At 41.2% G+C, this 13,342-nt stretch overlaps 1 protein-coding gene across 3 annotated transcripts in view; it reads left to right on the top strand.

Moving 5' to 3' along the window:
* Window positions 1–13,342, top strand: part of C8H10orf90 (chromosome 8 C10orf90 homolog) — a 103,284-nt gene that overhangs the window by 22,750 nt on the left and 67,192 nt on the right. Inside the window, exon 1 of one of the 3 annotated variants that reach the window (XM_071812238.1) lies at window positions 10,911–11,418. The exons of 1 other annotated variant lie outside the window; for it this stretch is intronic. In XM_071812238.1, coding sequence (XP_071668339.1) covers window positions 11,130–11,418 — 289 coding nt within the window. In that variant the 5' untranslated portion in view covers window positions 10,911–11,129. Of the gene's footprint in view, window positions 1–10,910; window positions 11,419–13,342 lie in introns of those variants that run through there. One more of the 3 variants, XM_065843587.2, reaches the window with a different exon arrangement.

Genomic DNA, 13,342 nt, shown 5'->3' with positions numbered 1-13,342 from the left:
CAGTTACCGGCTGCAATGGCTTGATGACTTTGTAGGTTTTGTGCTGTCTTTTTTGTGTAGGAGTTTGACCGTTGTACTACGGGAAAACCAACTCAAGATTGATGTTGCAGCCAGTTCTGAATGGGATGAGGTCTAAGATGAGGTTATCGTTACCGAGTTGTAATGTGTGCTATGCTCCTACCGTGGTTTCTGCTTGGATTGTGCCCTGTTCTCTGGTATTCAGCACGGTTTAAAAAAAAAAGAAAGAAATTCCTGAAAAAAAGCAGGAATAAGTAGCTAGTAAGCCATAATGCTCATTTTTAAGAAGTGGTTCATGTTTATTGTATAATGAAGAGGAAAAAGTCCTTTAATTAATATTAACAATTGAGAAAGATTAGAGCAAAAATACCCTATTACCACTTCCTCTAATCCACCTATAATTGTGTACCAAGCTATCAGGGAAGCTCTTAAAACCTGAAAAAGCCTTAGTAAGAACCAGAAGGCAATTGTCCGCTTCAGCATCTCCGACAGTTGGACGTGGACGTAATCCAGCTACTATTGTCTTTTTTCTGTACTTGCAATGCTCTTCACAGTCCTGCAACAATTTGGGCTGTTAAATGGAGTCTGCGTGGAGTAGCCAAACACCCAAAATGCAGAAGCCACCACCGAAGAGGAAATTTGTAGTAATGTGATAGGAATACGGTTGTTGTTCTCTGGGTTTGTGCAGCAGGGAGGTATCCTGTATGCAGCGATCTGCCCCTCTGTATTAGGCAGGGTAGATCACTTCTCCTTTGAAAAATGTGAATCTGATTCTCATTAGTTTGCAGCACTTTTCTCTTAAGTTTGGAGAAGGCAAAGCTCTCCAGTGAATTAATTAATTTCACTCAATTTTGACAGACTGCTTAAATCAGCTTAGAAGTGCCACAGCTGAGTAAACCCATCTAGCAGTTTATGATTGCTTCTTTTGGAAGGGCCTGCTCGATACCGACAGCAACTGAACCGGTGCGTTAAGGAGAACCACTTAATTAAATAACCCTTACAAGAGCAGACAATGATAAAATGTGTACACTTTCTATAAGAAATTGATATGAAGTTGTAAAGAGCAATAAGGATTACATATATATATATTTTTTTACATACATCCACCTTCATGATGAAATGGAAGATGTTCCACCGTGTCACAGATCTGATGACCCTTTAGCTTTCTGACTGTCACAGCAGGTGCACATCCTGCAGACAGAAATTTGCAGCTGGTCTTTTGTTGGTATGTAATTAAATATTTAATTAACCTGAACTTTTCACAACTTATTTTTTATCTCTCTCTCCCCATCATCTCTCTCTCTCTCCCCATCATCTCTCTCTCTCTCCCCATCATCTCATCTCTCCATCTCATCTTGCACTTCCGCCCTCTAATAGATATTTCACTCTTGAAAGGTCCATCAGCCTTTCATGTGACAATCTGGCATGAGCTTCTGTCCCAAAGAATATGTACATTTAATAGGTACACACCTATGAGGATGAGCCAGCAGACCTCTAGACCAAGTGTCTTTCCATATTGCTCTGATTGGCACAACCTGAGGAGCGTTTTCTGTGAAATCCGGATTCCTTCCTTGCCTTCCATTTAATCATTGGTTTTTTCGATGTGCAGCAAGATTTTAAGATGGAATCACAGCATAGTTTCCTAAGCAAGCAGACACCTCAGCCTTTCATTTCTGCGGAAGGTATTTTCAGATTCTTTGTTTTTAATGTAAGAAAAAGAATGAAATGCAGGCACTGACGACTTCGAGATGGGAATAGCATTTACGTTATCCATAATCACTGTTGTGTTTTCCTGAGTCCCAGTGCATAATCGTAGCCGTCGACCTCATTGACCTGTTTAAGTTTTAATTTACTAGAGGCCTGCCATGGATGTGACCTCTCCAGAAACTGCACCTTCCCTAGCAACGGTTGCGGTCAGATAAAATTTTGCCATCTCCTGGTTGTTCTTCCCTTTTGAATTATTTACAAAGGTCATGAATTTCTTAGAAAATCAGGCAACAGGACACCGAGAAGTGAAGAAAGCCATTAGTAACTGTGTATCTGGGAATTAATTTACTTACTTGAGTTGGGAGACCGTACTATGGCCAAAGGGAAAATGTGAAACCCCGTACACTGCACAATGAAATTACTTCTAGTTCCTCGTTGTTTCAGGTCGAGCAGGTTACTGTGCTTGTGAATTCCCTTTATATGAGACCCAGTGGCTGCGGACAACAAAGGAAATCAAACCCTATAGAGTTTGGGGAGCCTTAGCAATTTACATGACAAAACAAAGATGATCCAGGACTTGCACCTCACAGCAGCCAATGGGAGATTTTTCCATCTGCTCCAGTGAGGCCAAGGTTTCATCCAGGATGGCTTTGAAGAGCTTTTGACTCAAACAGACCCAAAGAAAAGGCACAGAAATAGGAAATGATGATCAGTAAATGAGGGTGAAGGATACGGTCCGGGGCTTCCTCTGATGCTTCATGATAGCAGTGTCTTTTCATAATCTTATGTGAAAAATAATGACTTCTGGTTTAAAACTATAATGAGAGAACTGAACAGCACAGGTGATATGAAAGTTGTGATCTGTGCCATCCTCATCCTTGGAGGGTTCAACTCACACTGGGGTAAAGCCCTGAGCCCCCATGTCTGACCCCAGAGGTGGTCCTGTCTAGGACAGGGGTTGGACCTGAGCCCTCCCAAGTCCCTTCCCACTGGAATCACCCTGAACATCCTCTGAACTGTGTGGAGAATATAATTTGTTAAACAGAAACTGAGAAATTTTATAGATATTATCAAGGCTTTCTCCTGATTCAAACGCATTACTTTTGTTTTTCTGCTGACCTCTCTTGTGAGGCCTGAATGAACCGGTGAAAATATGAAAGGGAAAGCATTAAATTGATCTGGTCTGAAATGATTTATTTATTTTGGTGTGGCTGCCAAACAGAGACTCACGGTCCCATCTGCACTGCAGTCCCGGCCAGGCGCCTCAGCTCATCGGGACAGGCGTTTAACAGAAGCTGAAAAAGGGGTGATGGTGCCAGAGGATTTACTGTCAAAGTCAAAGCTGGAAATATATGGGTGGCTCTCACAAAAACGAAGAGAAATACAAGGTTACCGTGAGGCTCACTAGAGCTCTCAGGCTCCAGGGAGACCTTATTGCGGCCTTTCCCTGCTTAAAGGGGGCCTATGAGAAAGATGGGGACAGACTTTTTAGCAGTGACTGCTGCAATAGGACAAGGGGTGATGGTTTTAAACTAAAAGAGGGGAGATTCAGGCTGGACATGAGGAAGGAATTGTTGCCCTGAGGGTGGTGAGAGCCTGGCCCAGGTTGGCCAGAGAGGTGGTGGATGAACCATCCCTGGAGACATCCCAGGCCAGGCTGGACGGGGCTCTGAGCAACCTGAGCTGGTGAAGATGTCCCTGTCATGGCAGGGGTGGCACTGGGGGAGCGGGGAAGGTCCCTCCAACCCAAACCATTCCGTGATTCTATTCTGACATTAGTTCCTTGACCATTATCGAGGCGTTTGGTGTTTTTTCTCCGCAGAAGTGACAGCAAAGGTGACCTTTAAGGGAGGGTTTGAAAGACAAAAAATCAGGTCTCCTTTTAGATTTTGAGAGGAGAGTTCTTCCGGTCCATTAAGACTGGCATGAAATGCGATTCAAAGCTGAGCGGTATGACACAGCAGCAGCCGAGCCTGCGTTAGCATCCGAGCAGGGGCAGGGATCAACATCTCGGTAATGGTTTGTGTTTGAAGCGATAGGGAAGAGCAGCCAGCGCGGGGCTGCGAGCAGAGGAGTCATTTGGCCGGAGCAATGAGCCAGAAAAATTATCTGCGAAGAAGGATGGCTATAAGTGAGGTGGTTTGGGATTTGTCAGGGTCAGAGAGACATTTCTAATAGTCCAAGACAGAGGTTAATCAAAACCAATATGAGCACTTTGGAATGTGCAGTTGAAAAGCAAAACTCATACATTCGTTGTCCAAGAAAGACCTTAGAAATGTTGAGCAAGAAAAAGCACGTAATTTTACTCTAATTCCAGTGGATTTTATATCAAATTATGTGAACTAATGGTGGGACTTCTCTCTTCATAAACTTGTGTAACACTGCCGCTGGGTAGCAAAGGCGATATTAAACTCTTGCATCTATGTAAGAGATCATAACTTAATTTCCCCTCTCTTTATTCCACTGAAGAGTTTAGGATTCTTTAAAACTGTAATAGTCTTCTGTTGGTGATACAAGGATGGAGGTATAATCCGAGTCCAGCAGTACAGCTAATCAGAACAGCACAGCCAATTACCAAATACATCTCTATTTTACTATTTGAACCCAATTAATATTAAATGTTTTATTAGCGATTAAATAGCTTATGTTTAAATCATAGAGATTTTGGGGAGATAAATATTTGAGGAAATAGAGGCCATTACAGGCACTCTCTCAGTTTAGATACTTGGCATGTGAATTTATTTTTCTATTTATCACGAGAAATTAAAATGAGTCAAAAAAGCCAATTATTCCTCTTTGTACAAATTGCCCATGAAGCGAATCATTAAGCGGGAGGCTGTATCTGTTGTGCAGAAGAGCCGCTCTGTGCAGCTGATTGCTGCGGTCCAGGCTGTGCAATATGGACAGTTCTTCATAATGGTCTCTGCTGCAATAACAAAGGGGAGTAATGAAGAATTTAGGCGGCATTATTTTTTAATAACACAAAGGAGGGGACTTTTCGCTCCAAGTTTTAAGGATGCTTGTAAACAAAGCCTCTTGTTTCCCTCATGAGGCTGTGAATATGATGTTGTCCTTTAGTACAGCTCACAGTGAATTTATTATGAGACATCCTCACTTACTCCTTGTCCAACTCCAGCAGTTCTGCTGGGTCTTCCTTGGCCATCAGATGGGACATGGGGTGCGTGTCTCTCCTATGCTGCTGATCTCAAATCCTACTTCTGCAGCTAAAGGCAAGTGCAACTTCTCATCTCTTATCCACAAGCAGCTCTGAAGTCTTGTTCTTAAGTTGAGGTGGTGGGGATGAATGATTTATTCAATAAGTACTAAAGAAAGAGTGAGGGCTCACATGGATGGGGATTGTGGAGGTCTGTAACAGAAATATATCCCTCATATCTAAGTAATTAGTGGATGGCATTAAAAGGATGGGGGAAGTAAAGCTTCTGGTGTAGTCTGGTCACCTATAAAGGTGTGGGCAGAACTGTTGTTGCCTCTGAAAGAGCCAAGATTTCACCTGTGTTGTGGCAGAATTTGGGGAAAGAAACTCTTAACAGCAGTAAAATGCTTCACCAGTGTTTCGAATCTTAAAGTCCATGCAAAAAGTATTAGAAGTTACCAATTATTAGTTATATTCTTCATATAATGGTATCAACAGAATTACATTGAAATGAAGTTTAGAGAAGCAACCTCATGAATAATGATGGGAAGAAACCATTGTGGGGACAATTGCTGCAGAATTTCTGAGGACAAATAATGCACAGTTCGGCTTGCTGTTGCTGTAGGAGTGTTTATCAGGGAGGCACTTGCTATCCACATTTTCTTGGTGATTTTGCAAAATTGCACTGCCATTTCTTCTACTTTCAGTCCAATTTTTGGATTGTCTATCAATAAGACGAAGTAAGTTGATCATATCTTGAGATGGCTGCAAAAGGCTGTGGGAATTTAGGGCCCCCAGCTGAGTCCACTGATGGGAATTCTGAGCCCACATTCATTTCTTGGAAACCTCTACCCGAACCTGCCCATGACACAGGGGGCTTGGGAGAGATCCGATACCAGACTGCAGCCAAAAGGGCTCTGACCTGGACTGAGACAAATGCTGGGTCTCTTCATTTCCCACTGATTTTAGTATAGACGCATGTATATAGTATTTTGTAATGCCATTTTTTACTATAGGGAAATGCAAATATTTAGCCCCTTTATGTAATGCGTCTGAAATCAGAGCCAGCAAACTATCCCCTCAGTCCCCTTATCTGCATTCTTTCCTGGCTTTCTAACTTCAACTATTTTCTCATCATTGCACTGTTCTCCCTTAATGCACGGATTACCTGATGAAAGAGAAAATATGGTTTTGTTTATTCAAGGGAAAAATTACATACGCACTTTTATTAAATGTCTTTATAAGAAAAACAACTTGCTTTCTAAAGTATCTTAATATATATATATGACAAATATATAAAAGGAGTACTATGGTATTTATTAACAGATAACGTTTTCTTTCCTTGACTCGGTGCTGATGCAAAAACACCCTTGCTCTTCGCTTTAAATTATGCTTTAATTAGGTTGTTATAAAATCACCTGTGACTTTATTAATCTTGCAGAAATGATAGTTGTTTCATGTACGTGGTGGCTGGAGAATACTAGTTTGTATTTGTTTAAACTGCTTGTTTTGTTAAGTGCTTAAACTGGAGACGTCTCAGCTTTAGACTAATAAATGAGAAACACAAGAAGGTACACATAGATACTTCCTTATTGCCCATAAATCTGTACTTATTACAACTGTAGACTCTGGAATGTAGTTTTATGACTCTCATTTCATTGAAAACTACATATAGCCTGTTACTGGTGCTAGATATTTGAATAAGAGCAATTTTGAATTTGGGGTTTGATTGCTTTTAATTGTGAATTATGCTGAAGCTGCCGTAGTCATGATCTTAAAAACTATTTAATTAAATGTAAGTATCCAGCTGTGTGTATTTTCAAAGAGCCAAAACTCTCTAAGATCTTGAACAGAAGAGCAATATATACGTGTATCACAGAAATTAAGGACAGGACTCAGCAGGATCAATATGCACCTGGGCATATGGGGAATGAAGAGTTGAATCCTGCCCCACCCTGGCTACCAAAGAGGAACCAATCTAATATACCCTGACTCCTCTGTCCACTGCCACCAAATCTGAGCTCTCTTTCCCTCTTTATTTCTCTTCTTCAGCCTCTCACAGTCCTAATTGCATTTCTTCCCCTCTCAGAGATCATTGTCCTCCTTCCATTTTCACTCCCATCCCCATCTTTGTGCCAGATCGATACCAGATCCCAATCCAAGTTGCTCTCCTCTCACTCTGTGTTTTTCACAATTATTCCCTGTCTTTCCTGTCTGAACTTCTTTCTTTCTCTGGCCGCCTTTTAAGTCATGTCTTCTTTCTCAGGTTTCTCATTTGTCAGTGTCCTTAATCTTTCTTTTTGTGCCAGTCTCTTGGATGAGCTTATCTCTCACCTCCCTTCCCCTACCTAATTTCTTAGGAAATCTCTCTCTTGATTTTCCCTCTTTTTCCCCATACCAGTGGCTTCCAGCCTTTTAACTCAACATTCCCTGCTCTCCTCCCATGCTCATATACCAATCTGTGCCCCTCGAATGTGCGAATATTCAGCCGGTTACACGAACCAGCACGAGTTGGGCTCAGGCTTCTGCTCAGACTTCAGGCATGCCTCTGAGTTAATGACTTGAGTTAAAGAATCAGCATTAACTTTGAATTTTCTGGCTTTTGACTTTTCTTTTCACAGCTTGACGTTCTGGTAATGCTTTGTTTTTCTAGTACTTCAAAAAAAAAACCCAGATGGGGAATAATGTCACAGCAGAATGCATAAGCCTGTCTTTGGCAAGTCTGCTACCCATTCCCATTGCTCTCCAGGGTTGGTTAATGGTGTTGTCCTGGTCGTCCTGGAGCATTGCCCCTCCTGGTGCCACATGCCACAAGAGCTACCGTTTGTTGTCTCATCCCAAAGCCTGGCCACCTTGGGTAGGTGCCACCATGGGTAGATGTCACCTTGGGTAGGTGGCAACCATAGGCAGGCCTCTCTGCAGGGAACACGTGGCCTACCAATGGTGCCAAGGAATGCAAGGAAGAAAATAAAGAGCCAAATAACTGAGATGAGACGCTGAAAGACAGCCAACGGGGAAGGGTCAGCCCGTGGGCAGAGCAGAGCATTGATCCACTGACCTCCTAGATGCATCTCACTGATTTTCTGCAATACCTTGACAGAAACCAGATGCTACAGTGATAGCTAATTTAAAGTTATCGATAGACCGTCACACTCCGATCTCCTGAATCCCAAATCTTCCCTGTAGACACACGGTCACCCTGTCCCTCTCAGCTATACAATATGCTTAATCTGTGTGATATCATACATGTCTTCTTTGAACTGTGACAGACTAGGGCCGTACAAACCATTTCAAAAGTATGGTACCACTTAGTATATTCCAGAAAAGACTTCAAGTAATTACATACATGGATGCAACTTGGCACAAAGGCATTTTTTTATAAGCAGTGGAGATTTCCTAAGGGGACATAGCCCTGCCAGCCCCCACTGGAGCACCACACACTGTATCCCACAGATCTGTGGGAAGCTGGGTAGCTCCCACATATCCACATCCCACCTCAGATTCCTAGGGGAAACAAATTGGATGAAAAATGCTTGATTTGAGCTGAACGCCATCATTGGGATATTTAAAATGGCATCAATTTGATCTGAAAAAAATATATGATAACGTAATTGGGGGTTAAAGTGTTATCGAGTCCTCCTGAAATGCAATTAGAAAGATACTGTTCATGCTGTGAACAGCACACCTTTAATCTTAAACTATTTCAGAAGCTCCATTTGTGTGGTTTTTTGCTCTGCATTTGCAGGAAAGTTCCAGCCTAGGTTAATAATATAGTGGCAGTACTTCACAACGCTCTCCCATATACAGAAGTAGCTATTAAACTGTCAACAGTACTAAAAGATGATATTTTGATAGCAATGGATAGGAACCCCATCTTCCTGCTCATGCTACTCAACATTTCTGTAGCTTTCAAGCACAGTCAACCATAATTTGTCACTGACTTGCATATGTGACATTGGCTGAATAGGTAGTCTGAGCTACAACTGCGTCAATCAATTCTTCAGGCAAAACTCACATCACATCAGTAGGCAGCTGTTTCCTTTGCCTTCTCTGGAGCTCTTCCTTGTCCTCATTCCTGTTCACCATCTACCTGGAGAGCTCTAGGGAAGCTGCAGGACGTGCCAACTCCATTGCTGAAGCTGTTCTGCTGATACCAACCTGCATAATCCCCTTCCACGGTGGCAGCCAGAGATATCATTATATACACAGAAGGAAAAACAAATCTGATCTCAGAACCTCCTGCTGGGAAATGTTTCCAGGACTGAGTCGGCCCGTATGTGCCTGGCTACCTTCTCCCTTTCTGCCTAACCTTTCCTTTAATGTCGCATGTGTTCCAAAGGACAATTTCAACATTCAGTATGGGTGAAGGAATAGTGTTATTTCAGGTGAAAACATACTTTTTGGCCATTGTTACAAGTCCACCAGAGGAGGGGGTGACCTCAGCAGTGCTATCCATAATCACCACCTTGAAACCCTACTGCACCTGCAATCTGGAAGAAACAGCAAGTTATACTTTGTGCCAAAATCTAGCGGCTTATCACAAATTCTTCTGTCCCTGCTGCAGTTCTAAGCTGGCGATCAAAGTTCTGAAAGTCATTCAATCCTATCTACATCAAACACTGAATAAACTTGCGCTTTTAATCAGCCTGAAACAGTCTAGACTGTGAGTAACAGAGGCAGAAATAAGCTTTAGGTGTAAGTTCTCAGGCAAAATCAAATTATTTTAGATCCTTGTGCTCCAGGTTGGTTTTGTTTCTTGCATTAACTAGAATGGTGAGAAAATGGTGGGGTGAAAAGTGCATCCACCCGGTTTGTTCTAGAAATGTTATGAGGTTAGCCATGAAATGCTCATTAGCCTCATTTGCCTTAGAATGTAATGGTTCTCTGCATAAAATCTTGAAATCATTGCAAATTTTTTTTCATTTAAAGATTACCAGAATCAGTATATGCAACTGATTGGAAAATATGTGCTGTTGACTTCTACGTGACCACAATACAATGCTAAAAGAATTCTAAGGAATTTGTTCTTATCTTCCCTCCATTAAGTCTTTAAACCTCTTTTGCGTTCAGTTATTTCTGGTTGTTTATTTGGCAAAGGCACATTTTCTAGAAAGGTATTTAGAAAATGTAGCGATCACTAGTGTACTCAGTACATTCTGTCATAAGTAATCACCTTCTCCACTGGAAATATGTACCTGAGAGTACTTCCAGCCAAAGTATTTTCTCCTTGTGAAGCCCTTTGTGCACTGCAGTCAAGTTAACTCTCAATATCCTTTTTTGACAGCAAACCAGTTTGAATCACTTATTTTTAAGAACTTTTTAATCAGTGAGTTCAAATAATTTCTGCAGTGATTTTCTACATTCTCTTATTTGCCAGTGTCCTATTTAGAATATGGATACCAAAATGAACACAATATTCCACTGCTCTTCTTAGCAGCATCAGCTGAAATGGTACAATCTGTGTTTATGCATCCCAATAATGCATCATGTAACTACATAGGTAATTGATTAAAAATCCTTAATTGTGTTCAATTATCAGTTTTGTGAGCAACTAATCAGAATCATGATTATTTTATTGTTGTTGTTATTACTGTCATTGTAGACTCCTAGATGGTAAACATTAAGGAACCTGATGGTGCTACTGCTAATTATCTAAAAAACTTCAAATAAAAATGAAAATAGCACATTGAAAAATATCACTTTCAAAACCTTCTTTTAAAAATAACACTGCAATGTGTGGCTATTTTCTGAAAAAGGCAAATTATAAATTTGTGGAGGGTTTTTGCCATACCTTGTGCTTAGAAGACAAATGTTTTGGAAGCCAGGTGTTAGCTATTTAGTAGCATGAGAGGTCATTACAGAAATATGCAGAGAAGCACGTGTGAGCAGCATACTTGGAGATTTCCTCTTAACTTTGCTTGAGAAGCACTCAGGAGCAGAGCCCAGCTTCAATATTTGAGTCAAGAAAATGAAACATTCATGTGCTGTAGCTGGATATTGTTGCTGTAGCCAAACAACCCACACCTGCCTGAGGTTGAGGATGCACAACTGCTTTGATATTCCGGCCCAAAAACCTGTGTTTAGGGGCACAAATTCTAACCAATCAGACTAAATAAATCAGCAGGCCCAGGTTTTATCATCACAGATAACCCTCATTAATCCGGCGAGCTTTTTCCTGGAGACAAAGGAGGGGATGAATTGCCTCATTGGAGCTGCCTGAGCAGCATGCTAATGCGGGGAGGTGGAGGAGATGAATTATTTATGCTCTCGCAGCCCGGGCGGGCAGATCCTGGCTTTCCCTGTTACCATTGCAACAAGTGGCAGCCGGCCCGGCCACGCTCGGGCTGTCGCACGTCCCCACGGAGTCACCGCAATGCCTTCGGGAGACGGGAGCGCTCCCCGCGTCCGCTGCGCCCGACACGGCCGGCTGGGTGTGCAGGTTCAGCCGTGTGCGAAATGGACCCGGGAAACGCGCTCTTTTGTAACTCAAATGTACTTGACCATAAACTGCTCCTCTTGGAAGACAACGGGTTGCTTCGGTAAGTTTGTGCAACTTTTGATGTGTCCTGAATCCGCTGCAAGCTTTCATTTTATGGTAGCTACAATGCACAATGTTTTACTAGTCTTTCAAAAACACTGCATTCTTTTTGCTCTTAAAATGACTTAAAGACGCCTAAAAAGGCGCGAGATATGTTTATTTTTAACTCTCAAAAGCATGTAAACAGTATCTGCAGAGCTGACACTAAAGTTATGATCAAGCCTTCTTGAATTAACTTGTTTTATTTACATGTTCAAATCCCTGTAGCATGCTACTGAAACAAAATATATTTATGATCCAGGTCTGATTTCTCAAACAAAACTGGGACTGATGTAATTCGGTGTCAAACTGGAGACTGAAGGAATGTGTGTCATTTTTCATAGTAAATGTTAATTCTCTGTTTTAAGTGTAACTTGTGTTGTTGCTCTTTATTCAGCTAAATGCATTGCTGGGTGGGTTGGGAACAGGAACTGAGACCTGCATAACATTCTTACCATGCATTAACTATTGTTGTATCATTAAGTAGTTGAAAAGGTAACTTACCCAGGTTTCCTAAGGGTAGGAAGGAGATAAGTTTCATATGTAAAGCATAAGGTGAGACTTAGCGCTTCTTTATAAGGTGAAAAGCATCAAAATGTTTTGCTTTATTATTCATTATCAGTATACCTACCTATACTATTTGTTGCAATTGTTTATCTGGCAGAGATACAATCAGCATCGCCTGAGAACTCTCAGGTAACTCAGTGCTTGGCACAGTTAAAAACCTGATCTACATAATCAGCATCCCAGAGCAGAGGCCATGGATGGGAGTGTGAATATGTAATGAATTGCGAATGAGTTTTGATTGTGGATAACAAGCTCTCTTTTTATTTGTTTGTTCTTAATTAGACAGTCCAGATTCTGCTGCTTCTACTTTATTTTCTTTGTTTTGATTATAAAAGCGTTTTATTAGACTTCATAAAGACAGTCGAATTTTGAAGGGATAAGAGTACAGCATAATGATATCTAGTGCTAACAGCAATTAAATGCCCTGTGTTTTAAGAAAAAATAACACGAAGTGAAAATAGGGATATGTAAATAACAGGAGATATGCAAACAATGGATGTAATCCTGCACTCTTTAATCATGGGAGTAATCCTTATTCGCGTAAGTAATCCTGCTGCTTTCAATAGATTCACATCAGTAGGTGCTGTAGCAGAAGGCCCATATTTTTCAAGGAGATAACAGTGTCTCTTTTACCTTGTTTTTTTCTGTAATGTAATTTTAGCAACACAGTTTTTAGCAAAGTGTTTGAATGCATTAGCGATACTATTAAATTAGACTTTACCAAATGTCTGGTTTGCTTCCAAAAGTATAAAAGAGAAATGGAATAATGCATTAGATGTGTCAGTAAGGAGCTACAAACCCCATATATTTTATTAGAGATGTGCTTGTAGTGGAATTGCACTACTCACCCCATTGACTGTAGATTATTTTTTGTACGTGAGGTATATAAACTTGGGTTCTTTTAGGATAGGGTGGAACTTTAGCAAAAATTCACTGTGACACCTGGTGTCTCATAAAGTACATTTGGGCCTCCATAACATTGATGTTGATAAATACTGTTCATCTTTCTGATTTAAATAATGGGCTTTGTGGTGATGTCCTGTGAATATTTTTTTTCTTGCTGTTATGGTCTCTGATCTTGCCCCAAAAATACCTGCAGTTCTATGTTGGCAATAACACATTTATATAAATGTTGTGGTTTTGTTGGCCTCCTCATCAGCCCAGCCTGGCACTTCTGAGCTTCCCACCCCTGTAATCCAGCACAGGGCTTGGGAGCACCTGTGTGCCCTTCCCCAGGCACCACATCTCTTAATGAGGGGAAACTAATTACCTAAAAGCTTTGGGCGCAATGGGGTTGAGAAGTATAAATAGTCATGAAC

Source organism: Patagioenas fasciata, chromosome 8, assembly GCF_037038585.1.
Source record: "Patagioenas fasciata isolate bPatFas1 chromosome 8, bPatFas1.hap1, whole genome shotgun sequence".
Taxonomy (NCBI): Eukaryota; Metazoa; Chordata; class Aves; order Columbiformes; family Columbidae; genus Patagioenas; species Patagioenas fasciata.
Note: the sequence above shows the minus strand (reverse complement) of the source record. Positions and strands in the feature narration are given on the sequence as shown.